The 25,678-nt window shown below is 43.6% G+C and overlaps 1 protein-coding gene across 1 annotated transcript in view; it reads right to left on the minus strand.

Moving 5' to 3' along the window:
- The window catches only part of SLIT1 (slit guidance ligand 1), a 584,144-nt gene that overhangs the window by 74,477 nt on the left and 483,989 nt on the right, over positions 1-25,678 (minus strand). The window contains exons 22-25 of the mRNA XM_030202872.1: positions 21,263-21,331; positions 13,222-13,293; positions 11,156-11,227; positions 7,753-7,824 (exon numbers count right to left, since the gene is read on the minus strand). Coding sequence (XP_030058732.1) covers positions 7,753-7,824; positions 11,156-11,227; positions 13,222-13,293; positions 21,263-21,331 — 285 coding nt within the window. The remainder of the gene's footprint in view (positions 1-7,752; positions 7,825-11,155; positions 11,228-13,221; positions 13,294-21,262; positions 21,332-25,678) is intronic.

Below are 25,678 nucleotides of genomic sequence, written 5' to 3' on the forward strand. Positions count from 1 at the left end.
GTAAAAGGCATGCAGGCTTGGCCCTTCTCTCTCTCTGAGCTCTGGTCCCGCCCTTGCAGAAACAGGAAATGAGGGCGGGACCAGAGCTCAGAGAGAGAGAAGGGCCGAGCCTGCACGCCTTTTACCGCTGCTGCCGGCCGCCGTAACCTCGACTGGGTAAGTCAAGGTCAGCATTGCTGGGCTGGTGAACTCAGAGGGGACTGCCGAACTGAGAGGGGGTGGGGGGCTTGTAGGGGGGGTCACCGTTGCAACTGGGAGGGGGTGGCGGAGGGCTTAGAGGGGGGTCACCATTGCTGGGCTGCTGAACTCGGAGGGGACTGCAAAACTGGGAGGGGGTGGCGGAGGGTTTGGAGGGGGGTCAGCGTTGCTGCGGGTGGTGTGGCAGGCGCTGTGTGAGAGAGAGTGAGTGAGTGAGTGAGTATGTGTGAGAGAGTGAATAAGTATGCAGCCTTCCCTTCCCTCCGAGGGTGGGGCAGTGAGATCGAGTGCGATTACGAACCCAGGAACACTACACAGCTTCACGGCTTCACTGCCACGCTGCCACGGAGTCAGCTTCAGAACGTTGGAGGTGCGAATTATTATATTAGATTTTGTTAGCTGCCTAGGATTTTGGTGGAGTAGAAATGTGTTAAATAAATAAACAAAGATGCCAAGGGTAAGCCTTCCCAAACAGTGAGATTTACCACTTCAAAGAGTGAGACCGAAGACCAAAAAGTGAGATTTATTTCAGACAGTACATCTGGAGCAGCCATTCCCAACTCAGTCATAGAGGGCACACCTAGACCCATTGACTTTTCAGGACATCCACAATGAAGATGCAAGAGATAGATTTGCAAGCATGCAAATCTAACTCAAGGGCAGAAAGGGGAGAAAGCAATGTTTTTCTGTCCAAAATGAAGATCTCTGACTCAGATGGAGGGGAACAATGGATAACGTACAGTACAATGGTAACGGGTCTCTAGAGATGACCAATAGGGCATGAAGGCAAGGAGATTTCAATGAGACTAAAGTGAATGAGCCACAAGCAGTATTCAACATACAAAATAAAGATTGCATGACCCCTCCGGGCAGCGGAGTTTCTCTCAGCAACAGAGCTCACAGGACTATAGTATAAAAATGCAAAACATAAGCTTTGTGGGGAGAACACACCTTTCATTCCAAAGCATCTAAGACCATTATGACAGAATAAGAAAAAAATAGCAAAATAAGACTAAAAAAGAAACAAGACAGCTGAAAAATTGGGAATTTTGGAGGTCCCTACCTACGGTGAATGCTTAATTTCCTCAATGAAGGCTTGATGCCTGGTTACAGACATGGAGAAAGACTGCTCTGTGTACCAAGTCATCCAGACTCTGCCTTCGTTAGGAATTCCTGGCATGTTTTCTTTTGGTTTAAGTGTTATTTATTGTGGGTAATCTGTTTTTGTTTCTCGGCAAACATCTCATGATCCCATAACTGAAGTATTAAATGTGCCTGGCTTTTTTTTTCCCTAAACAGGTGGTGCATAGGTCTGTTTTTCAAATATCTAGGCTCATGGGGAATTTTAAATGCAAATATGCTGAAGAATGTACAGCTGGTGACATACCAAGTCCATAAGAATCAATCTACTAAGTCTTGGGTTGATGTTTTAAATATAGGAGTCTTTTTAATATGATGGGTTCAGCAGCTAGTGTGGGGTTTACTTTGTAGCAGCCAATGGCACAGATTTATGGCAACAGTTCCTGCACCAGTTGCGTAATGCAGGTAGGGGCGGGTCATAAGTAGTGACAGGGCACTAGCTCACGTCAATAAAGTGGCTGCAGTTAAAGCCACCTGAAGAGGTGGTGTTCAATGCAATTGCACTACCAACAGTCTAGTAATATGGCTGCTGCCGAAAGTTACAACAAGATTAAGAACCACAGTGGCAGATGCCCTTCTTCCTGATCTCCCAGTGATTCCCTACTCCCAATCTCCCCTCCCCTGCCTGTACCATCACTTTGATCCCCCAGTATTTGCCCTGCTTCTGATCCCCCTGGCACTTCAGCACTCACCTCTGTTGACAATTCCCCTACCAAATACCCCTCCCCCCCCAAACAGAATTCCACCAGAGCATAAACCCCTCCAAGGACAACACCCCTACCAGCACAGCCCAAGCCTCCCCCACTCCTGACACCCCCCCCCCCCCACACTCACACAGCTGTTCCTTTGTAGACTAATGGTATGGGGTAGTAATGGTCCCTCTCCGCTCCTGCTCTGTATGGCTCCAGATTTCAAAATGGCCCCATATTTTTTTCAGCTGGCATTTAGGGGGTATTTTATTAAACCACGGTAGTATTTTTACCTCGCAGTACAAATCAGCTGGCGGTAAATGCAGAGACACTCATTATATTCTTATGGGTGTCCTGCGTTTACCTCCAGCTGATTTCTACTGCGAGCTAAAAACGCTCCCGTGGCTTAGTCAAAGACTCCCTTAGTGAGCTGTCATTGATTTTCCTAGAAATTTGTCTGTTGAGTGGAACACACCAATAGAAAAAGAAGCAGATGCCATGATGTCAAAAAAAGTCCAGAAAAATAAATGTTCTTCAAAGGTTTTATTCAGCCAGAAAACATCCTCGATTGGGAAACACAGTTTTGCCCAACGAGGCTGCATCAAGGCTTAATGGAGATTCAATGGCACAAATCTTCCAACACATAACCATAAAAACAACCACTTACTAGATGTAAACGTCTTATAAAGTTTGAAGCCACCACTGCTGCTCATATACATTGAATTTTGGACTAGAATGGTGAAGAAGATTATCCTGATACAGAGCAGCTGTTTGAAACACGAAAATGCTGGAAGCTGACATTTTTTATTATTATTTTATGTTTTGTAACCATTTAACAAAAAAAATCAAGCTTTAAATACTTGAACGGGAAGTTGACAATGTCACAACAGTTAGCGTTTTTGAGCTAGGTACTAGTTTTAGACTGTTATAATGTAGTCATAACACTAGCGATTTTGGAAGCAATTTCTGTAAAAGGGCGCCAACGTTGAGGTGCAATATTTTCACGGGCATCAAACCTATTCTATAAGAACACTTACTCGCATAAGAGTTCTTATAGAAAAGTAGTGTAGACTGGCATGCGTGTGTCTAAATGTAGAGGCAAACGCTTAAACCAGCTCTGAGTTACTTACTCTATTTCTCAAAAGTCTCAAATTTGTACTAATTCAACCCTCAACCCTATGTTTATGCCCTAAGAGGAATAAATAGTGTATGCTTTCAACAAAAGCATTTCACCTGTGGTTGTAGTTTATTTGGTATTTGATATACTGCCATTACAAAAACATTTGGTCACAGCGGTTAACAATAAAAACCAATCAGCAAAATAAAATAATATAAAAGATTGCTATTTATAGACAGGATAGCTAAACAACAGGAAGAGAATGGGAGCCTGAGGAGTCTGTTAGCTAAGATCATAATACGGAGAACAATGAAGTCAGGAGTCTTCAAGCTCAGTATCGAAGGCCATGCGAAAGAAATGAATCCTCAAAAGCAGTTTAAATTTAGAAAAGACAGATTCAGATCAAATTTGTGGGGGCAAGGAAATAAAAAGCTGAGGAGCGGGTGGCCTCATAGTGAGCCATGCGAGGTGGAGGCAGAGTGAGATGATTGGCATCTAACGACTGGAGGTTATGGTTTGGAATATAGGGAATAGTTAGAGGAAAGATAGGAAGGGGAGCCTAGGTGAAGGGCCTTATGAGTAAGACAAAGTGTTTAGAAGACTGGACGGTAGTGGATGGGGCGCCAATATAATTATATTAAGACAGGGGAAACGCGGTCAAATCTGAAAGCTTTAAGTAGAAGTCGGGCTGCTGAGTTTTGAAGGGTCTGAAGTCAATGGAGAGAGAGATCCTGCAGTAAACGCTATTGAAGTAGTCCAGCCAGGATGTCAGAAATGTGTGGGTTAAAGTGTGCATGGAGGGAGTGTCAAGATAAGTGTGAACTGTTTGGAGTCTCTGCAGGGTGAGAAATCCTAGCTTAATGAGAAATCTGAGGCTCAAATGATAGCTCGATCAAGATGCCAGGATAACGGAACATGTTCACTAGTGGGATAGGTCTATTGAAAGGATAGGAGTTACAGCTGGAGTGGGTTCAAACAGACTGCCAGGTTGAACTTCTCTCCCAGTGCATTTCTGTGGGTAAAACAGTCAGGTTGATACTCAAAAACACTTATCCGGATAACAGCACCATTGTCCGAGATATTCAGAAGCACTATCCAGACACTGCTTCTGTGTATCCTTATGTGGACGGTGCCAGGCTGGAGTGTGGGTGTAGTCAGATGGTCCCAGAACATCCAGATAGTAGCAAAATTCAGTCTACTAGCTGGATAATTTTTCAAGATAACCTAGGACAGAAAGCTCACCTAAGTTATCCAGATAACAAACTGAATATTGCCACTAGGTCCATCAAGCCCAGCATCCTGTTTCCAACAGTGGCCAATCCAGGTCACAAATATCTGGCAAGATCCCAAAAAAGTACAAAACATTTTATACTGCTTATCCCAGAAATAGTGGATTGTCCCAAGTCCATTTAATAATGGTCTATGGACTTTTCCTTTAGGAAGCGTCCAAACCTTTTTTAAACCCCGCTAACTGCTTTTACTACATCCTCTGGCAACGAATTCCAGAGTTTAATTACACGCTGAGTGAAGAAAATGTTTATCCAATTCGTTTTAAATTTACTACATTGTAGCTTCATCACATGCCCCCTAGTCCTAGTATTTTTGGAAAGTGTAAACAGACACTTCACATCTACCCGTTCAACTCCACTCATCATTTTATAGACCTCTATCATATCTCCCCTCAGCCACCTTCAAGCTGAAGAGCCCTAGCCGCTTTAGCCTTTCCTCATAGGGAAGTCGTCCCATCCCCTTTATCATTTTCGTTATCTCTTCTCTGCACCTTTTCTAATTCCACTATATCTTTATTGAGATGCGGCGAACAGAATTGTACACAATATTCGAGGTGTGGTCGCACCATGGAGCGATACAAAGGCATTATAACATCCTCATTTTTGTTTTCCATTCCTTTCCTAATAATACCTAACATTCTATTTGCTTTCTTAGCCGCAGCAGCACACTGAGCAGAAGGTTTCAACGTATCATCAACAATGACACCTAGATCCCTTTCTTGGTCCGTGACTTTCTTGGTCCGTGACTCCTAACGTGTAACCTTGCATGACGTAGCTATAATTCGGGTTCCTCTTTCCCACAAGCATCACTTTGCACTTGCTCACATTAAATGCCATCTGCCATTTAGACGCCCAGTCTCCCAGTCTCATAGGGTCCTCTTGTAATTTTTCACAATCCTCCCGCGATTTAATGACTTTGAATAACTTTGTGTCATCAGCAAATTTAATTACCTCACTGTTAGCAAGCAGCCCCAGCACCATTACCTCCTGCACCCGATCATGCGCTCCACTAAGGACTAGGTCTAGAATTCTTCCTTCTCTCGTCGGCTCCTGTACCAGCTGCTCCATAAAGCTGTCCTTCATTTCATCAAGGAACTTTACCTCCCTAGCGTGCCCCGATGTTACATTTACCCAGTCAATATTGGGGTAATTGAAATCACCCATTATTATTGTGCTGCCCAGTTTGTTTGCATCCCTAATTTCCTTTAGCATTTCTGCATCCATCTGTTCATCCTGGCCAGGCGGACGGTAGTACACTCCTATCCTTTTCTCCTTTACACATGGAATTTCAATCCACAGTGATTCCAAGAAGTGTTTTGTTTCCTGCAGAATTTTCAATCTATTTGATTCAAGGCTCTCGTTAACATACAATGCTACCCCTCCACCAATTCGATCCACCCTATCACTACGATATAATTTGTACACCGGTATGACAGTGTCCCACTGGTTATCCTCCTTCCATCAGGTCTTAGAGATGCCTATTATATCTAATTTTTCATTTAGGCGCCCGCTTATAGAATTATCTCCATTAAGTGTAAAACCTTAGTTCTGTTTAGTATATAGCAGGGGTGTAGCCAGACCTCACAGTGGGAGGGGGCCAGAGCCCAAGGTGGGGGGGCATATTTTGGTGTGCCGCCCGCTGCTGCACCCCACCGCTCCCCCGCCACCCTGCCACTCCCCACCCACTGCTGCAGCAAACACTTTGGCTGGCAGGGGTCCCCAACCCCCACCAGTTGAAGCCTTCTCCAGCGTCTGTCTCCGGCACCGCCGCATTGCCTGGCTTGCTGTCTCTTACCCCTCACGTCCTGCATGTGACAGCCCCACATAGCTACACCCACTGGTATATAGGCCCTTTTACACCTTCAAAAGTAGAATTATTTATTTAAACAAAAAATTGAAGTGTTTGTTTTTATTGAAATAGTCATGAAAAAGAAACAATACAGATAATGAGCTTTAGATTTCTTAGGAGCTGGGAAATATTTTGAGGCAGGGAGGCCTATTCTGAAAGGCTCCCCCTTCCCATGAAAGCAGCTTTTAAACTACATCTTGGGGGATAGCCGACAGTCACTCTAGAGCACATGGTTCAATGTTATCTTGTAAGAATGCAAGTTGTGGGATTTAGGATTTTAGATAGAAAGTTAAATCCAGAAACGTCTAGGTAGCGTTCTTAGAAATGCTTTCTGTTCCATGTGCAGGACCCAAGGGGTAGGCAAAGCTTCAAGGTCTCAATCAGTGGCATAGCTATGGGGGGGCTGGGTTCCCCTCCCCCCCCCCAAATTGGATTCAGGCCTCCCAAGGCTGCTGGTTTGGCTGACGAGAATCCCCAAGCCCCATCAGCAGAAGCCTTCCTCCAGTACTGTTCACGGCCACACTCTGCCCTGCTCCCCCCCCCTCCCCCCCCGTACACATGCTCGATTTTAGTGAAATCGAGCATGTGCGCCGTGAGGGGATGCAAGGCAGGCAGTGTGGCAGTGAACAGCACTGGAGAAAGGCTTCTGCTGGCGGGACTTGGAGACCCCTGCCAGCCAAGGTATGTGGGGTTGCAGCAGGGGGCAGAGAGAAGCGGGGAGTCATAGCAAAATGTGCCCCCTCACTTTGGGCACAGGTCTCCCCAAAACTGCGGTCTGGCTACGCGCCTGGTCTCAATGCATGAATCAGAATTCTTACAGAATTCTTACAGATTTGTCACTAGTTTACTTACAGGTGAATCAGATGACGGTGTAGGGAGAGGTTTAAATTTATTAACTGAGCAGAAGGGAGAGCCCAAGCTGCTGACGTTAACGTTTTTAAACAGATTTTTAAACCAGATCTTGGGGGAAAGCTGACAGGAAGTACATGGCTCAGACTAAGGTATCTTCCAAAGATACTGGTAAAATCCTGAACTTAGAATATCCTGATAGAAAGGTTATGGTAAAGGCTGCAGTAGCCCAAATATCACAATCTGTGGGCAGGGTTGGAAGGGGAGGGAGAAACACCAGGACCGTGCTGGTGGGGGAGGGGGCCTTGGCGGCATGGGCTCCTTCCTTTGGGCTCTGGCTGTTTCTTAAGCTACAGAGACAGAGATGGGAGACGTTGGATGGAGGAGAGATACAGAGACACTAGATGCCTGTTCATCTCATTATTCTTCCTTAAATCTGAAAATCTGGACTGACCCAATCCCTGAGCAGTCTAGAGTTTTGGACTTGTACTGTACAACTGGCTGTCTCCTGCAGAGATAAACTGGGACTCAACTTCAGACAGCTCAGCTTTCACTTTGGCATTTCCTGCGATGATCAGGGTACCTACAGAATTCTTACAGATTTGTCACTAGTTTACTTACAGGTGAGAGAGGGAGATAACATCTGTGAAGATTCCTTCTGGGAGGCTTGAGATATCATTGCCATGGAGAGACCTGTAAAAATTAATAGTATAAGTGTTACTAACTATTTCTGCTCCTCAGAGGATCACATATTTCTATGGAGCAGAAGTAAAAACTCCAGTCAGCACCAACTTTAATGGCATTCCGTGTAAGCCATTCAGTGTAATCACTTAAGCAAGGCCTACCCATCCCCAGTGAATATTATAAATATTGTAAAATGCATACAGGCCCATTTTATATCGAACATCAAAGATCGGAATCAAGTTGTCCAGGTTAGGACGCACTCAATTCCAGTGGTATTTTACAAAGGCTCTGCTGAACATAGAGTGTTTTGGAAAATACATGTGGAGGCAAATTTTAGACAGTACGTGGAGAGAGGAATTCGCATATCCAGTTCAGCATGTACAGTATTACCCCAGCATTTTACAAGAGGCTCACTGAAATGTAGAACCTCTTAAAACACAGGTACAGGACTGTATGTGTATGTCTCTCCACATGCTGCGGAAGCAGGAATTTTGAAAAGCTACATGTGGGGAAACAAATGTGGACCCACATACCCATCCTACACATATATGTGGGAACAGCTTTTCAAAATTGCTGATCTTGCATAGCCCCAGCCATAAATACCTGTTTGCCCCATCAAAGTCCATCAAAACAAATTTTCCACCCCCTGATGCCTGCAGGAGCCAGCGTGGGCAGCAGCGAGTTGGGATCACTCCTGCCCTTACTAGCCACCAATAACTTGGCAGACCAAGGAGGTGGGGGGGGGGGGGGGGGGCTGTCGCCAACGGATGGGGCCGAGTAGAGGCCAACTGAATTTTGGTTTCAGCACCGAAACCATACCGAAATCCAAGTTCAGGTTTCAGCTGAAAATACCTGTGCATTTTCAGCTGAAACCAAAACTCCCCCCATGATCACTCCCCACTCTGCAATCACTCTCTCCCCCCCATCTCGCCCAATGACCAGTAGGGCTTCTGCGGGCCTACCTTAGGACCTGGTGGTCTAGTAGCCTCTTCGGGGGCAGGATCTATCCCCATTCATTTTTGCCTCATGCCACTGCTGTCGCAATGGTTGCTGAGACTTCCCGTGGCAATCTTGGAATCCTGGCAGCCATCTTACAATTGGAACCTGTAAGGGCAGGTGACCTGCTCCTGCCCCTGCTGGTTCCCTTTATAAAATGGCTGCCAGGACCTCCCATAGCAGCCTCATGAGATAGTGAGGGAGGCCACTGCCACCATAGAGAGAGGTGACTTCCGGAGGGGGGGGGGGGGGGGGGGGGTTGGTTGGATGTAGAGGAGGGAGTGGGGGGCAGTTTTGGTTTCTGCCAAAATCAAGCGGCTAATTTTTTTTTTTTTGTTACATTTGTACCCTGCGCTTTCCCACTCATGGCAGGCTCAATGCGGCTTACATATTGTAAACAGGTACTTATTTGTACCTGGGGCAATAGAGGGTTAAGTGACTTAAGTCACAAGGAGCTGCCTGTGCCTGAAGTGGGAATTGAACTCAGTTCCTCAATTCCCCAGGACCAAAGTCCACCACCCTAACCACTAGGCCACTCCACCACTCCATTTTGGTTGCAGATTTGGTTTTGGCAGAAACCGAAGATCCTGGGTTAGGTTAAGCACTAGGTTTCGGAGGGGAGCTCTTTCTGGCTGGGGGGGGGGGGGGGGGGAGTGGGTGCTGTTCTGGGGCCAGGGAGGAGCTAATTTAATTTTTGGCTTCAGTTTCAAGCTGACACCAAGCAGCCAATTTCAGCCACAGATTCAGTTTCAGCCAAAACCAAATATCTTGGTTTTGGTTGGGCTCTAGATAAAAGTGACTTACCTGAAGACTAGATTTTCGGGGAGGGGTGTAGGGACAGATAAATGAGGAGAGATACTGAGGAGCTGCAGAATGAATACAAGTGAGCCATTTTAACTGTATAAAGAAACAGATATGGAGCCAAAGCAGGCAGATACACATGCACGCTTGCAGGTGTTTTATAAAAAGCTTTACACTGGTGGAGCCTTTCCTAAAATTCCATTTATTCAGGACTTTCACAAAGCCTCCTTCATCGATTACAACCAATCCAGAACACTGCCATCTGAGTTCTTATATGGGCAAAATGTTTTGATCATGTCACTCCACTGTTCATTCAATATCATTGGGTACCAATCAGTTACCGCATCAAGTTCAAAACTCTCACCTTGACACATTCAGCCCTGCATTAAGGGCTCTCTTCTTACGTCTTGTTCTCATTACCTGATATGCGTTGCCAAGACTTCTTAGGTTCCTGAATAATTGTCAATTAAGTACACCCCTGGTTTGCTCTGTAACGCTCAACTCCACCAGACATTCTGCATTTTCCTGTACAGCGCTTTCTTTCTGGAATGTTTTACCAGCCACAATTCGCTCAGGATTATCCTTTCCTAAATACTGTCCTGCCCTAAAGATCCATTTTTTTACTACAACCTTGAGGGATTATCGATCAATAGTCACGTGGCACTGAGAATACTTTGAGCCTATCTCCTTTTTCTTTTCTTTTCTTTACTCTTCTCAAATCAAACTTCTTTTGAAATTATTATTATTGTATATATCCTGTTTTATGGTGTTGTTTTCTATTTTATATTGTTTTTAATGTTTGATTGTAAACCACCTTGCTATGCTGTGCGGGAAAGGCAGTATATCAAAATGTTTTAATAAAATACTATTGGAATTGCACATATCTCAACCAGGATGTATCAGTTCTGATTTCTATGTTCTATCTACAATGCATGGGGCTTTAAATTAAACATTAAAAAGAATACAAAATAAAATTATAAAAGAATAATCTAGGTGACCGAAGTCATTTCTATTATATAAATAAATAAATAAATAGTCCCCATCTAAGCCACTGTTAGAGACAAGCAAATGAGAAGATTAATGCAAGAAGAAATACAATATCCCATACAATAGCCCACTATTCAGGAGTTGGACTCTGATTCCAAGTTAGGCGAGTATGATCCAGTTACCCTACAACATTAAACATTGGGAACTAGTCAGCTTAAGCCACACTGCTTCATCGTTTGCATTATGAAAAAGAAATTAAGAAAACTAGGGTTATAGGAAAGTATTATGATCAGATCTAGTTAATTCATATATGTCAAAAAGATAATCACAAAACATTCAGATAAAGGCTGATGCTTAATCAACAGCCTCAGTTTAGAGGTTAAATAGTTCACAGTATACATGTATTTTATACAGATTGCATTTGCATTCTGTGATCTGGCTAAAAATAGGTTAGCTGAAAAATTACATATGTTTTCATGTATCATGCAGGTTCATAAAGCTGACCATCTGGCTAGGTAAGACTAGATTTCATTAAAAAAAAAAAAGTTGCACTTACAGTAATCGCAAGGAACGGAGACCTTCAAAAGCCAGTGATGGGATACACCTCAGGGAGTTGTAGCTGAGGATCCTGATGAGACAAAGAGGCATGGGGAGGTCACCTTATACCAAAGAAGAACTACTGCACACATTTTCACTCCATATAAACTGTGGGGACCAGCTCATTAAATTAACTGCAAGGAACAGGAGCATGCGGTATTTAACCTTCAAAGATGGTAATGATGGTGGAGCCACTTGGTAATAGTGATGTATAATGTGATCAATTTTGTTATAATCACAGGAATGGAGAACACCAAAGAAAAGTATTGCTACAGCATATAATATTACAAAAGGAGACTATGATAAATTTAGGAAATTAGAGGGGGGGGGGGGGGGGGAAACAAAATCAGAAGTCTAAAGTCTGCATTTTGGAAGCCCAAATAAAAGATATTCCATTCATTAAATACACCAAAGATCAAAACAAATTCCAAGCATTAAGACCAAAACCTGTCACCAGAGCTTAATGGTGAGGGTGAAGGAGGCAGTGAAGGCCAACAAGACATTTTTCAGAACACAGAAAGCATAAATGAGGACAACAGAGATGAGCATAAGCACCAGCAAATGAGATGGAAAACAATAATAAGGTGGGTAAGAGAGCTTACCAGCTTTGCCTCTATGGTAAGCTTGAAATGAAGCTTACCATAGAGGCAAAAACTAATACCAACAACATTTTCAAGTTCATTCAAACAAGAAGTCATTGGATCAATACACAGCCAAGGGCTAAAGGGACTACTCAGGGAGAATAATGTAACAGCAATAAATAAATACATGTATTCTTTGCTTCACTCTTTACTGAGGAGGATCTTGGGGTCAAACCTATTGTGGAAACTATCCATGACTGTGAAGCTTCAGAGCAACTAAAGCATATTCTAATATATCTAAAAGAGGGAATACAGCAAATTGACAAAATAAAGACTGGCAAACTCCTAAATAGTTGCAAGATTTCATACTACCGACCCAGGAACAAGCAGTGGCTTCCCCTATGTCTATCGCAATAGCAGACTATTGACGTTTCCTCCAGGAACTTGTCAAAACCTTTCTTAAACCCAGATATGCTAACCGTCGATACAACATCTTCTGGCAATGAGTTCCAGAGCTTAACTATTAGTTGATTGAAAAAAAGTTCCTCCTATTCATTTTAAAAGAATTACTGTATAACTTCAATGAGTGTCCCCTAGTCTTTACAGTTTTTGAAAGAGTATAAAATTGTTTCAGAGATTCCAAGATGGCATCCTGGAGGGAGGATGCTTCCACTTGAGCTCCTTTTTCAAAAAGAATTATGCCCATGAAAACGAGAAAGGGAAGACCAGAACTACTACCTCTTTTAATAATGGATGCTTTCATCGTTTGAGAGTCATCAGCTGGGGATGATACACTAAGGGTAGACAGGGGCAAGATGCTTGATCCAGCTCCCTTGAATCCAGCAATCCTGAGGGAAGCTGCGATTCTAGCAGGGCAGACACCGAGAGATGACCTCACTTCCTCTTCAGTTGCGGCAGGCAGAGAGGCAGGGGAGCCTAATCTGGGAGCCAATCCGAATCCTGGAAATGGGTGGCGGTGGTTTGGTTTCCAGCTTATTAGGAGCAGCTTCTTCAGCGACAACCTCAGATCCGGGCACTGGGCAAAGTCTCTCCTCAGCAACCTTTGCCTTCAACCCGGTATTGAAACTAGATGATTTGTGCACTTTACTTGTTTCTTTGGGCCAAAACGTATCTCAGCATTTAGGGCTAGATTCTATACATGGCCTTAAAAATCGATGCAAAACAAACAAACAAACAAACAAACAAACAAACGCCTAGGCGTATTCTATAAACTCTGTGTATAATTAATATTTGGCTGTGGCCCCACCCCCAGTTCCACATCCTTTTAACCTACAAATTAAGCCCTGGCCTCTTCTAAAATAGTATGAGAAAATCTCCATGTCCTGCCCTGGATGTCTGGTTCCTCTCTCCATGTCCTATCTGAATATGCCACCATATCTACTATTTGGAGATATTTTGATAATGATCTAATGAAGTTACTTACAGTGTAGTCAGCTGGCTCATGTTCGTGAAAGATGAATTGCTCAAGGAACTGATCTTGTTGTTGCTTAAGTCTCTAAAAAAAACACAAAGACTTTGATTTGCACAAAATATTTTAGCTCTTGAACACAGATTTGCTTTCTTTCAGTCTAAACAGTTATATCAGTGGGCACACAAGATCTACTTCACACATGAAGGCATAAGGAATATACACAACACACACATATATAAACACACTATTATAAGCCATTTCTCAATCATTCAAGTGCCAAGGCAGGGCTTCCTAAACCTGTCTTGGTAATCCCACAGTCAGTCAGGGTCTGAGAATATTCATATTGAATAAGATACATTTATATATACTGTGTCCCCAGTGTATGCAAATTTATCTTATGCATGTTCATTGTGAATATCCTAAAAACCAGACTTCCTGTACCTTGAGACTTTTGAGAATTTGTCTACAAGATTTAGTTTAAGATTTCAAAGTTTTCCCGAATTAAGACTGGTGTTTCCAACAGATCCTAGAGTCCCTACTTCGAGAAGGTTTGTTTTTTTTAAATCACCAATTCGAGCCTCTAGCAAGAAAGGAAAGAAGATTATGTGGTAGTGATGGAGGTCTTGGAGAACATGCTTGAATTTCAAGGCTGCAGGAGAAGTCTCAGATGGGGACTGAGGAAAGGAATTTTGCTTGCGACTTATGCTCTTGAACCTATTAAAGGGGGTCTTTTAACTAAGCCACAGTAGCATTTTTAGCTCGCGGTAGAAATCAGCTGACGGTAAACGCCAAGACACCCATGGGCGTCTCGGCATTTACCACCAGCTGATTTCTACTGCGAGCTACAAACACTACCGCGGCTTAGTAAAAGACATCCAAAGAGGGGTAGTTACTAATGTGCATTAAGGAAATAATGCATGATTTTTTTCCATTTGCCTTATCAAATGTTTTAGTAGTGCACTGCGTGCAAAATAATAATAAGATGCAAGGCTGGAATTATCTTTCCTCCCCAAGAGCCTCAGGCCACTAATATATGGCCTGATATTTCCAGGGAGCCTCTTAAAAGAACTGGTGCCTTCGCTTCACCCTTCCCATCACACCCCTGCCCTCTTAACATTCAAATCTTATCCTCCCACTATCCTTGAAAGCCTTCCCCTAATATTGAAATCAGGGGTTCCCTGGTGGTTAGTGAGAGTGGGGAGTAGGAATGACCTTCAATTGCTCTTACCTCATCAGCTGGTAGTCTCAAAATGACACTTCTCGACCCTTAGTGGCAGTCTTATGATATTACAGCTTGGTCAAGCTGCCAAATAAGGCTTGTACTCAGTACACTCACTGCAAGGGGTTCGGCTAAGTGTGGGAGTGGGGTTCTGCTCTGATAGAATTTTAGACTTCTATATGCTGTTTGCTATTCTTGATGCTTTTATCCTTTTTCACTTTTTAAAAACCTCTTCCCAGCCTTATTTTTCTTTCCTCATCTCCCTTCCCTTGGGATGTTTACAACAATGTGTTAACAATGCGCATGTTTTTGGTTTCTTATTTTTATAGCTTAACTTTTTCTTAAGGCATGATTCATATTGGTATTTCCATATGATGAATATACTCTTGTATGCTTATATATATATATATATATATATATATATATATATATACCTATAAATAACAAATAAAAAATATTTAAAACAAAAAAAAGAACTTCTTAGCAGAGTCAACCCATAGAGCTCATTTCCACAGGTTGCTGTGGAGGTAAATAGGGAGTAATTCTGTAACGCAGGTGCTACAATTAACACCCAAGAACAGAAGTAGCAACATAAACCAACCAGTGGTTATAGATACATGACTTTAGTAAAAAAGCCACCTTTGGTATCGGTGCTGGCATTCTACTGATGAAACCAGGGCTGGTCAAACCCGGTAAGCGCCGCAGGGGGGCGCCTGCCTTCAAGGGCGCCGCTGCGGCGCTGCCCCACCATACCGCACCGCCCTTGGTGCTTTAAATCTTTAATTTACCTCCGTTCCAGCAGCCGCGTCATTTGAAAGCCCTGCCCCGTCTCTAGCCTTCCCTCCCTTCGTGAGTTCGTTCCGCAGTCCCGCCTTCTGACATCATTTCCTCGAGGGCGGGACTGCAGAACGAACTCACGAAGGGAGGGAAGGCTAGAGATGGGGCAAGGCTTTCAAATCACGCGGCTGCTGGAATGGAGGTAAATTGAAGATTTAAAGCACCAAGGGCGGCGGAGGATGGGGGCGAAGGAGAATCGCTGGACAGGGGCAGGGTGGGAGAAGAGAGAAAGGAGATGCTGGGGGGGGCCGGAGGCGCGTGGGTGCTGCAGGGGGACGCCAGAGACCCTAGGACCGGCCCTGGATGAAACATGTTGGGCATCAATTACAACTGAATGCAGGGCTAGCATTGGGGGGTGGCAATTGCCCTGGATCCCCATGCCACAGGGGGGCCCCAATCTACCCTCAAGCTGAAGGCAGGCTAATAGTTCATAAAAGAAAGTAGCTGCCTACTTTCCTTTATAGAATAGAGGGTGCCTACTAAATATCTACTCTAATCAACCCCTTACGTTCCTACCCGTAACCTCCGCTCTCAAGACAAATCCCTCCTTTCAGTACCCTTCTCCACCACCGCCAACTCCAGGCTCCGCTCTTTCTGCCTCACCTCACCTCATGCGTGGAACAAACTCCCTGAGCCCATACGCCAAGCCCCCTCCCTGCCCATCTTCAAATCACTGCTCAAAGCCCACCTCTTCAATGTTGCCTGCTGCCCATCTTCAAATCACTGCTCAAAGCCCACCACTTCAATGTCGCCTTCGGCACCTAACCACCACACCTATACTCAGAAATCTAGACTACACCAACTTGACATTTTGTCCTTTAGATTGTAAGCTCATCTGAGCAGGGACCGTCCTTCTTTGTTAAATTGTACAGCGCTGCGTAACCCTAGTAGCGCTCTAGAAATGTTAAGTAGTAGTAGTAATTTGACTTTTAGAACCCACTAACTCCCTAAGAAGGTCCAAAATGGCATACAATTAGCTAAAAAGAAAAAATACATAAAATAACAGAAGTAAAATAGCAAACATTATAAGCTACTGTATTTCAGATACTTATCATATAGATGCATCTTTAAACATTTACGAAAGAAAAAAGATGAACGTTGACATCCTATTTCCAACGGTAAACTATTCCATGTTGAAATCACTTGGTATAAGAAACAGCCCTCTAAAATTATTTTATAATGTATACCTTGAAAAGATGTGAAACCCAATTGTAATTGCTGTAAACCACGAAGATACTTTGGTCTAATGGAGTTATTAGCCAAACAGATCACAGTTCCAGAAGTTTGTCCACAAAGAATTTTATGAATAATACAGGAGGATCTGAAACTTATCTGAGCCTTTAATGGGAGCCAGTGCAATTGGAAATGTATCTGATTTAAAGATCATACATGCTGCCATGTTTTGTAATAACTGAAGTTGATTTTGTAGTTTCACTGATATATCTAGGCATAGTGCACTACAATAATCTAATTTGGGGTTGCACATCAGACCAGTGGCGTTCCTAGGGGGGGGGCGGTGGGTGCAGTCTGCCCCGTGTGCATGCCGTTGGGGGGGGGTGCCGTGTGCGCCTGTCAGAAACAGAAGGAAGCCTTTTGCGAGAAGAAGAGGACCTCGGCTGGCGGGGGTTGGGGTCCCCTGCCAGCAAAGGTAGGCGACAGCGGGTTGGCGGCGGGATGGGGGGGTCGAGAGGGTCGGCGGCTGGGGGGGGCAAAGTCGGCAATGGCGGGGGGGGGGTCGGCGGCGCTGGGGGGGGGGGGGCTAAAATGTGGACCCCCTCCCACTGAAGTCTGGCTACGCCCCTGAATACAAGTAATTATTTTGGAAAAGGCCAGAACTTGTTATACAATTACCACCATAAAGAGAAATTCTATAACAGGGCGCCTACAATTAGACACCCAGAGGGCACGTGGTTGGAGCCTGAATAAATACACAGATGCTTATGTGTGAGCAGTAATGCCAGCCACAGAGCTGATATGTTAGCACCTAAGTACTGCAGATACCTGCATAACTTACCTTATTCTGTAAGTTACATGTGTAAGTTTGAGCCCTGACTACAAAATAAGGAGAAAAGTCATCATGGGTGTAGAGCAAACAACAAGCAATGAGTGAGGAAAAACGAAATCCAACATTTTACATTATGGTTGCAGAGGAAGATTGTCGTTTTCAAGCTCAGTCACTAGTGTCTTATTTGTATTACACCCTTCGATTTGTTTCAGATTAGAAGAACTAACATCATAGAGGACTGGACTCCTGACGCAGGCAAAACACAGCCCATGTTGAGTCAAGTCTCCAGCTAAACTGCATGTGTGTTGAATTTTTAATAAATCCAGTGGACTTTTAAGAACCATTTTCCTTGGATTTCTTTTTTCCTCACTCTTTGCTTTTGTTTAAGTTTGAGCCCAGCCCATGTGTACACTACCCTTGGAAATACCTGTTGTGTAAGTTAAGTAGGTATTTACAAAATAGCTCTTAGGTGGAATTTTGACAATTCCATGTGTATGTGCACACATGCGTACATAAATGCCATTATTCTAAACATTTACGTGTTGAATAGGTGCATACATGTTAGTGGCTATGTTAGAGAATTACATCCCTAGTGTCTAGCCAGAGGGAGGAGACATATTAATCATAGGTTGTTTAACATAACAGTGAAGAGAAACCATAACTGCTGGGAACTGGAAGGGTATGACAGGGGGTGCACCAACTTGCATATGTTCTGATTATTTGTAAAGCCATTCCAATGCAAACTGGTTTGTGTGCAGAAATGACTTGTTAGAATATTTTCCAGAGTCTAAGCAGGCAAACCTATGTGCACAGTGTCAACTTGAGGATACGGCCTGCCTGTAGTGAGTGAATGATGTTGTGGGGATGGAGCTGGGGTGGGGTTTGGACTTATGCACATACTTTTGGATGTAAACTTTATCAAAACCTTTACATATACTAAATAGCAGGTGGTCACATGATACCACTGTATGGGGTAATTCTATAAGGACCTGCCTACTATGAGATGGTAGAAACTTATGGGTGTTCATATGGGTGGTTTAGGTGGAGAATGGGTGGGGCACACACTTAGGTGGAGATTCTATATATGGCGCTTAAATTTGCGCACCAAAATCCAGGTGCGTTCTAAACCTATGTGCATAACTTAATTGACTCAACAAGTCAATCAGAGTTTTTAACAGCATTTAACAAGCAATAACGTGCATTAATTGACAATAATTGCAAGCTACGCGCACAACTCGGTAAGCACATTCTACAGTAAACTGCACCTAAATGGCGCAGAACACTAAGGGCCCTGTTTACTAAGGCGCGTTAGCATTTTTAATGCACCTACAATTAATGCACACGCTAACTGCATAGACGCCTATAAGTACATAAGCACTGCCATACTGGGAAAAGACCAAGGGTCCATCAAGCCCAGTATCCTGTCTCCGACAGCGGCCAATCCAGGCTTCAAGAACCCGGCAACCCCCCCCCCCCCCAAAAAAAAAAAATTAATAATGTTCAATGGGCTTTTCCCTCAGGAATCTGTCCAAACCCCCTTTAAATTCCGTAAGGCCAGCTGCTGTCACTACATTCTCCGGCAACGAATTCCAGAGTCTAAAAGCGCGCTGAGTAAAGAAAAACTTTCTCCTATTTGTTTTAAATCTACCATATTCTAGCTTCATCTTGTGTCCCCTGGTTTTGTTGTTGTTTGAAAGTGTAAACAAACACTTCACATCTGTCCGCTCTACTCCGCTCACTGTCTTGTAGACTTCTATCATATCACCCCTCTGACGCCTTTTCTCCAAGCTGAAGAGCCCTAACCTTCTCAGCCTTTCCTCATAGGGAAGTCGTTCCATTCCCTTTATCATTTTCGTCGCCCTTCTCTGCACATTTTCTAATTCCTTTATATCTTTTTTGAGATGCGGCGACCAGAATTGGACACAATACTCGAGGTGCGGTCGCACCATGGAGCGATACGGCATTATAACATCCTCGTGTTTGTTTTCCATCCCTTTCCTAATAATACTCAACATTCTGTGCGCTTTCTTAGCTGCCGCAGCACACTGGGCAGACGTTTTTAGGGATATTGTAGGCGCATACACAGTTCACGCATGTTAAAAATGTTTACTCGCCTATAATGCAGCTTAGTAAACAGGGCCCTAGGTATGCTATATAGAATCCGGGGGACAGTGAGTAACTGCAGGGGGCATACATACAGGTGGAGCAGGCAAGGGCATGTCTCCTACTTGTGTGCGCACCTTGTAGATTACTGTATGTTGCACACAATGCATGGTGCACTTAGGCACGCCAAATTACAACAGCCATGGGCTTGGTGGAAGTGGGTGTGCCTATATGTAGGCAATACTGACGCCAAAGTATGTCAATATTCTATAATGGAATCTTGGTGCCAAGATGCTGTTATTGAATTGGTGATCGGTCTGTAGCACCGAGGCATCTAACTTGAAGTACCAAGTTATAGATCTGTCCCCACACTATAATTTGCACACATCTTCATTTACACGAGCTTTAGGGCTGGTAGAAGTGATCACACCTTAAAAATAAGTGTGTTATCAATCACGTGCACTAGTATTCTATAAAGAAAAGTACGCTTCACTTTCCTAGTGCCCAAATCTAGGCATCCTGTTATAAAATTACTCTCTATATGTGCTAAATATCTCAAAAGTATGACTGTATCATTCAAAGAAAAGGGCTACAACTTCAATAGTATCTCCAGGATGACTGCTTCTTCTCTTAAAACATCCAGGGCAAACCTACTGCAGTTAGAGGATGACTGAATTTTGATTTTGGCTGCAGTGCCGAAACCAGCCAAAATCCTTTTTCTGCCCAGTTTCAATTTTGACTGAAAGGCTATTTTAATTTTTGGTTACATTTTCAGATGAAAATGACCATGATTCAGTGGAAACCAAAAATGTGTGCTTTATCCCATTTGTCTCCCTCCCTCCACTGGGCCTATCTTACAATCCCTGGTGGCAGGAGTGATCCCCAGTTACTCCTTACCATTCTAACTCTGTTCTCAAAATGGCTGCTGTGTAGAATCCTAAGGGCAAATACGAACATAACTGTAATTAATGCTAATTAACACTAATTATAGCCAATAATTAGTTGTTAATGCCAATTAGCAGCTAATTATTATATTATGTATGTAACGGACACTATTCTATAACTTGTATGTGCAACTTTGTACATTACATGTACAATTGTGCATGCAAAATTACAGAATTAGGGGGTATATGCGCAAAACTAGGCCATTTGCAGAAACTGTGAGAAAAAGCAAGACTTTTTAAAAAATGATCAGATAGTTTGAAACTAACAAGAGGGGACCTAACAAGATCTAGGTTTCCCATCACATTATAAAGCATAAAAGTTTACTGCCTCTCACCTTCCGATCACCCATCCTTTTCTCCCTTTTCCTCCACCTTTTCTCCTTCACACTATCATTGGATTGCTTTTCTGATTACTTTTTTATTCTAGGACAAAGTAGTGTGGTTGCCATGTTAGTCCACTTTACAGGTAATAAATAGAAATAAAATACAATAAAAGAAAGGAATATAAGGCGATACCTTTTTCAGCCTTTGTATCTTTTGCTCATTCTGTCCTGTTGTTATAATGGTGCAGTTTTGCTGTAAGTTTTGGTTATGATACAATGATGGCATGTATTTTGTTGTTTTCGTTCTTGGTGATTTTATTTTGTATGTTTTTTTTATTGTAAACCGCTTTGATTTAAGCGGTCTATAAATGTGTAAAATAAATCAATAAAATAAAGAGGGTTTTAACTCATGAAAGCTAATCAAGAAATGTATTGTTAGTCCAATAAAAATGTATCACTTTATATTCTTTATTTTATTTTTATTCGTATCTATGTAGGAAGCACAAGCATAGCATAATACCCACGCGAGTCCTTTCGTGTTCTACTAGGCTCAAAGAATTCAGGAGATCAGACTATGGGGGTTGCCTGATTCAAATGTCCCAAAAGGGATAACAATACTCACACCAGCTGTAGGTACTTGAAGGTTGACAGCTGTCCAGGAACCAAGGTGAACTGATTGCCATCCAGATAACTGTGAGAAGGAAGGATGACACATTAGTGATGACTCAGAGACCGATGGCTTGTGATAAGATTACATGCCTTTTTTCTCTATTTCCTCTTTCCAGTTGTGACTCTTTTCTCATATACTTATATTTCTGTGGCAATTCTTCAGACTGAAAATGCTTAACACCATAGATGCCAACATTTGAAAATAATGGAGGGGGGGGGGGGGGGGTGCTAAACACAGATACAACTTATTCATCCCTGCACACAATGAAACAACTTGCTCAGTATTGGAAAAACACAGCATCAACTGGCTCTTATATTTGACATCCTTTAGCTTGTAAAGCAATAAATGAAATACGTTTGCTCAGTCACGCTCTTTCAAGGAAACTGACCAGTTTATCTTGACATGTTCTTTCACACTGTGAGAGGGTGGTGGACGCTTGGAATGCCCTCCCGCGGGAGGTGGTGGAGATGAAAACGGTAACGGAGTTCAAACATGCGTGGGATATGCATAGAGGAATCCTGTGCAGAAGGAATGGATCCTCAGAAGCTTAGCTGAAATTGGGTGGCGGAGCAGTTGGGGGGAAGAGGGGGTGGTGGTTGGGAGGCGAGGATAGGGGAGGGCAGACTTATACGGTCTGTACCAGAGCCGCTGATGGGAGAGGGGGTGGTGGGTGGGAGGCGAGGATAGGGGAGGGCAGACTTGTACGGTCTGTACCAGAGCCGGTGATGGGAGGCGGGACTGGTGGTTGGGAGGCGGGAAATACTGCTGGGCAGACTTATATGGTCTGTGCCTTGAAAAGGACAGGTACAAATTCAAGATAAGGTATACACATATGAGTTTGTCATGGGCAGACTGGATGGACCATGTAGGTCTTTTTCTGCCGTCATCTACTATGTTACTATGTTACTATGTTCTGTACATTATAGGACCTGTCCAATAAACTTTTACATGCACATTAAGGTCATCTTGTGCATGTCTCAAATAGTGAGCTATGGAGAAAGACCAGACTACACGGCTTGAAGTGGTCATAGAAGACATTAACACCATGCATGCAAGGAATTTCATATGCAAATGAGGGGTTACCATCCTCCGGATTCTATAAAGGGTGCCCAAATATCCACAATCAAATACGGGCGCAATCCAGAGATGTGTGCGCAACGTAATTGCATAGCCAATTAACAACAATAATTAGATGCTAACAATTGATGTTAATTGGCACCAATTAGGGATAGCGTGTGCATCTGGCTATGAGATTTTTCTATAAGCCTGGGCACCCAAATCCCACAGCGTGCAACCCAAAAGGTGACGCGGCCGTAGGAGGGGCATAGGCAGGTCGAGGCAGTCTGAAAAGATGTGTGCAGTGTTTTAGAATTTCAGAGATCCATGCCCAACCTGCATAAGAGGATTTACACCAAGTTTCAGCTGGCACAAGTCCTCAAACCCAAAATTGGGTGCAGGAATGATAGGAGTGATAGGAGTGTACTACTGTCCGCCTGGCCAGGATGAACAGATGGATGCAGAAATGTTAAAGGAAATTAGGGACGCAAACAAACTCGGCAACACAATAATAATGGGTGTTACCCCGATATTGACTGGGTAAATGTAATATTGGGGCACGCTAGGGAGGTAAAATTCCTTCATGAAATCAAGGACAGCTTTATGAAGCAGCTGGTACAGGAGCCAACGAAAGAAGGAAAAATTCTAGACCTAGTGCTTAGTGGAGCACATGATCTGGTGCGGGAGGTAATGGTGCTGGGGCCGCTTGATAACAGTGATCATAATATGATCAGATTTGATATTAACTTTGAAGTAAGTATACATAGGAAATCAAATACTTTAGCGTTTAACTTTAAAAAAGGAGACTATGATAAAACGAGAAGAACGGTGAGAAAAAAACTTAGAGGGGCGACTGCGAGGGTCAAAAATTTATATCAGGCATGGATGCTGTTCAAAAACACCATCCTGGAAGCCCAGGCCAAATATATTCCGCATATTAAAAACTGAGGACGGAAGACCAAACGACAGCCGGCATGTTTAAAAAGTGAGATGAAGGAAGCTATTAGACCTAAAAGAAAATCCTTCAGAAAATGGAAGAAGGAACAGACTGAAAATAATAAGAAACAGCATAAGGAATGTCAAATCAAATGCAAAGCGCTGATAAGGAAGGCTAAGAGGGACTTCGAAAAAAAGATGCGTTGGAGGCAAAAATACATAGTAATTTTTTTTAGGTATATTAAAAGCAGGAAGCCGGCAAAAGAATTGGTTGGACCACTAGATGATCGAGGAGTAAAAGGGGCGATCAGGGAAGACAAAGCCGTAGCAGAGAGATTAAATTAATTCTTTGCTTCGGTCTTCACTGAGGAAGATTTGGGTGGGATACTGGTGCCAGAAATGGTATTAGAAGCTGACGAGTCGGAGAAACTTAATGAATTCTGTAAACCTGGAGGATATAATGGGTCAGTTCTACAAACTGAAGAGTAGCAAATCTACTGGACTGGATGGTATTCATCCCAGAGTACTGATAGAACTGAAAGATGAGCAGAATAGCCATACTGGGTCAGACCAGTATCCTGTTTCCAACAGCGGCCAAGCCAGGTCACAATACCTGGCAGAAACCCAAATAGTAGCAACATTCCATGCTACCAGTTCCAGGGCAAGCAGTGGCTTCCCCATGTCTGTCTCAATAGCAGACTATAAACTTTTCCTCCAGGATAGGCTAACTGCTGTTACTACATCTTCCAGCAGAGTACCAGAGCTTAACTATTCTTGAGTGAAAAAATATTTCCTCCTATTTGTTTTAAAAGTAGTTGCATGTAACTTCCTTGAGTATCACCTAGAGGGGCATAATCTATCTCCGAGAACGGGTATGTGAAGGGGCGGGACAAACCGTATTTTCGGAAAAAATGGGCGTCCATCTTTTTTCCGATAATATGGTTTGTGCCAGCCAAATGCATCAGATTTGTGCGGATTTGAGCTAGGCAGTTTTGTTTTTCAGTGATAATGGAAACTGAAGGCGTCCAGCTCAAAAACGACCAAATCCAAGGCTTTGGGGCGTGGGAGGGGCCAGGATTCGTAGTGCACTGGTCCCCCTCAATGCCAGGACACCAATCAGGCACCCTAGGGGGCACTTGTAACAATTTAAAAAAAAAAAGTTCCTCTGAAGTCCATAGCTCCCTTCCCTTGGGTGCTGAGCCCCCCAAATCCCACTCCCCACAACTCTACACCATTACCATAGCACTTGTGGCTGAAGGGGGGCACCTAGATGTGGGTACAGTGGGTTTGGGGGCAGTTTGGAGGGTTCCCATTTACCACCACAAGTGTAACAGGTAGGGGGGATGGGCCTGGGTCCACCTGGCTGAAGTCCACTGCACCCACTAACAACTGCTCCAGGGACCTGCATACTGCTGTGATGGAGCTGGGTATGACATTTGAGGCTGGCATACAGGCTGGGAAAAAAAGTTTTTAAAGTTGTTTTTTTTTTGGTGGGAGGGGGTTAGTGACTACTGGGGGAGTCAGGGGTGGTAATCCCCGATTCCCTCCGGTGGTCATCTAGTCATTTAGGGCACTTTTTTGGGAATTGTTCGTGAAAAAAAAGGGTCCAAAAAAAGTGACCCAAATTCGCGCTAAAAACACCTTTCTTTTTTTGATTATTGGCTGAGGATGCCCATCTCTCCTCAGTTGATAAACACACCCCAGTCCTGCCTTCACCATGCCCCTGTCAACTTTGGCTGTTTCTGTGACAGATTGCAGTTGAAGATGCCCAAAATTGGCTTTTGATTATACCGATTTTTTTTTGTACCCTGTGCTTTCCCACTCATGGCAGGCTCAATGTGGCTTAGGTACTTATTTGTACCTGGGGCAATGGAGGGTTAAGTGACTTGCCCAGAGTCACAAGGAGCTGCCTGTGCCTGCAGTGGGAATTGAACCCAGTTCCCCAGGACCAAAGTCCACCACTCTAACCACTAGGCCATTCCTCCACTCCCAAATTCACTATTTCACTTATTACCATGCCTCTTTCCTCAGCCCAGCTAATCAATCAATCACCTTCACCTTGCCAGCTGCTGCTGAAACAGCTATTCTCTCTAGCCCAGCACTGCACAGGCATAGGCATTTGCACTTCATCTCCTCATGACAGTCTCACAAGAACATGAAACAATTCAGATGTTTGGATACCACTTGACTAAAACTCGGTAAAAGCCACATGCTGTCCAACTGGAAGAGCTTCTGGTGGTTTCTGTGGCAGCTGCAGTAAATAGGGAAACTTGGGCCAGTAAAATTCTGTATGCTGTGATAAAATCTGTGGGACCTGGCTTCCAGGTTTTGAGGCTGATTTACGTTATAGCCACTTGGTCTATTGGCTGCACAACT

The sequence above is a fragment of the Microcaecilia unicolor genome, chromosome 5, assembly GCF_901765095.1.
Source record: "Microcaecilia unicolor chromosome 5, aMicUni1.1, whole genome shotgun sequence".
Classification (NCBI taxonomy): Eukaryota; Metazoa; Chordata; class Amphibia; order Gymnophiona; family Siphonopidae; genus Microcaecilia; species Microcaecilia unicolor.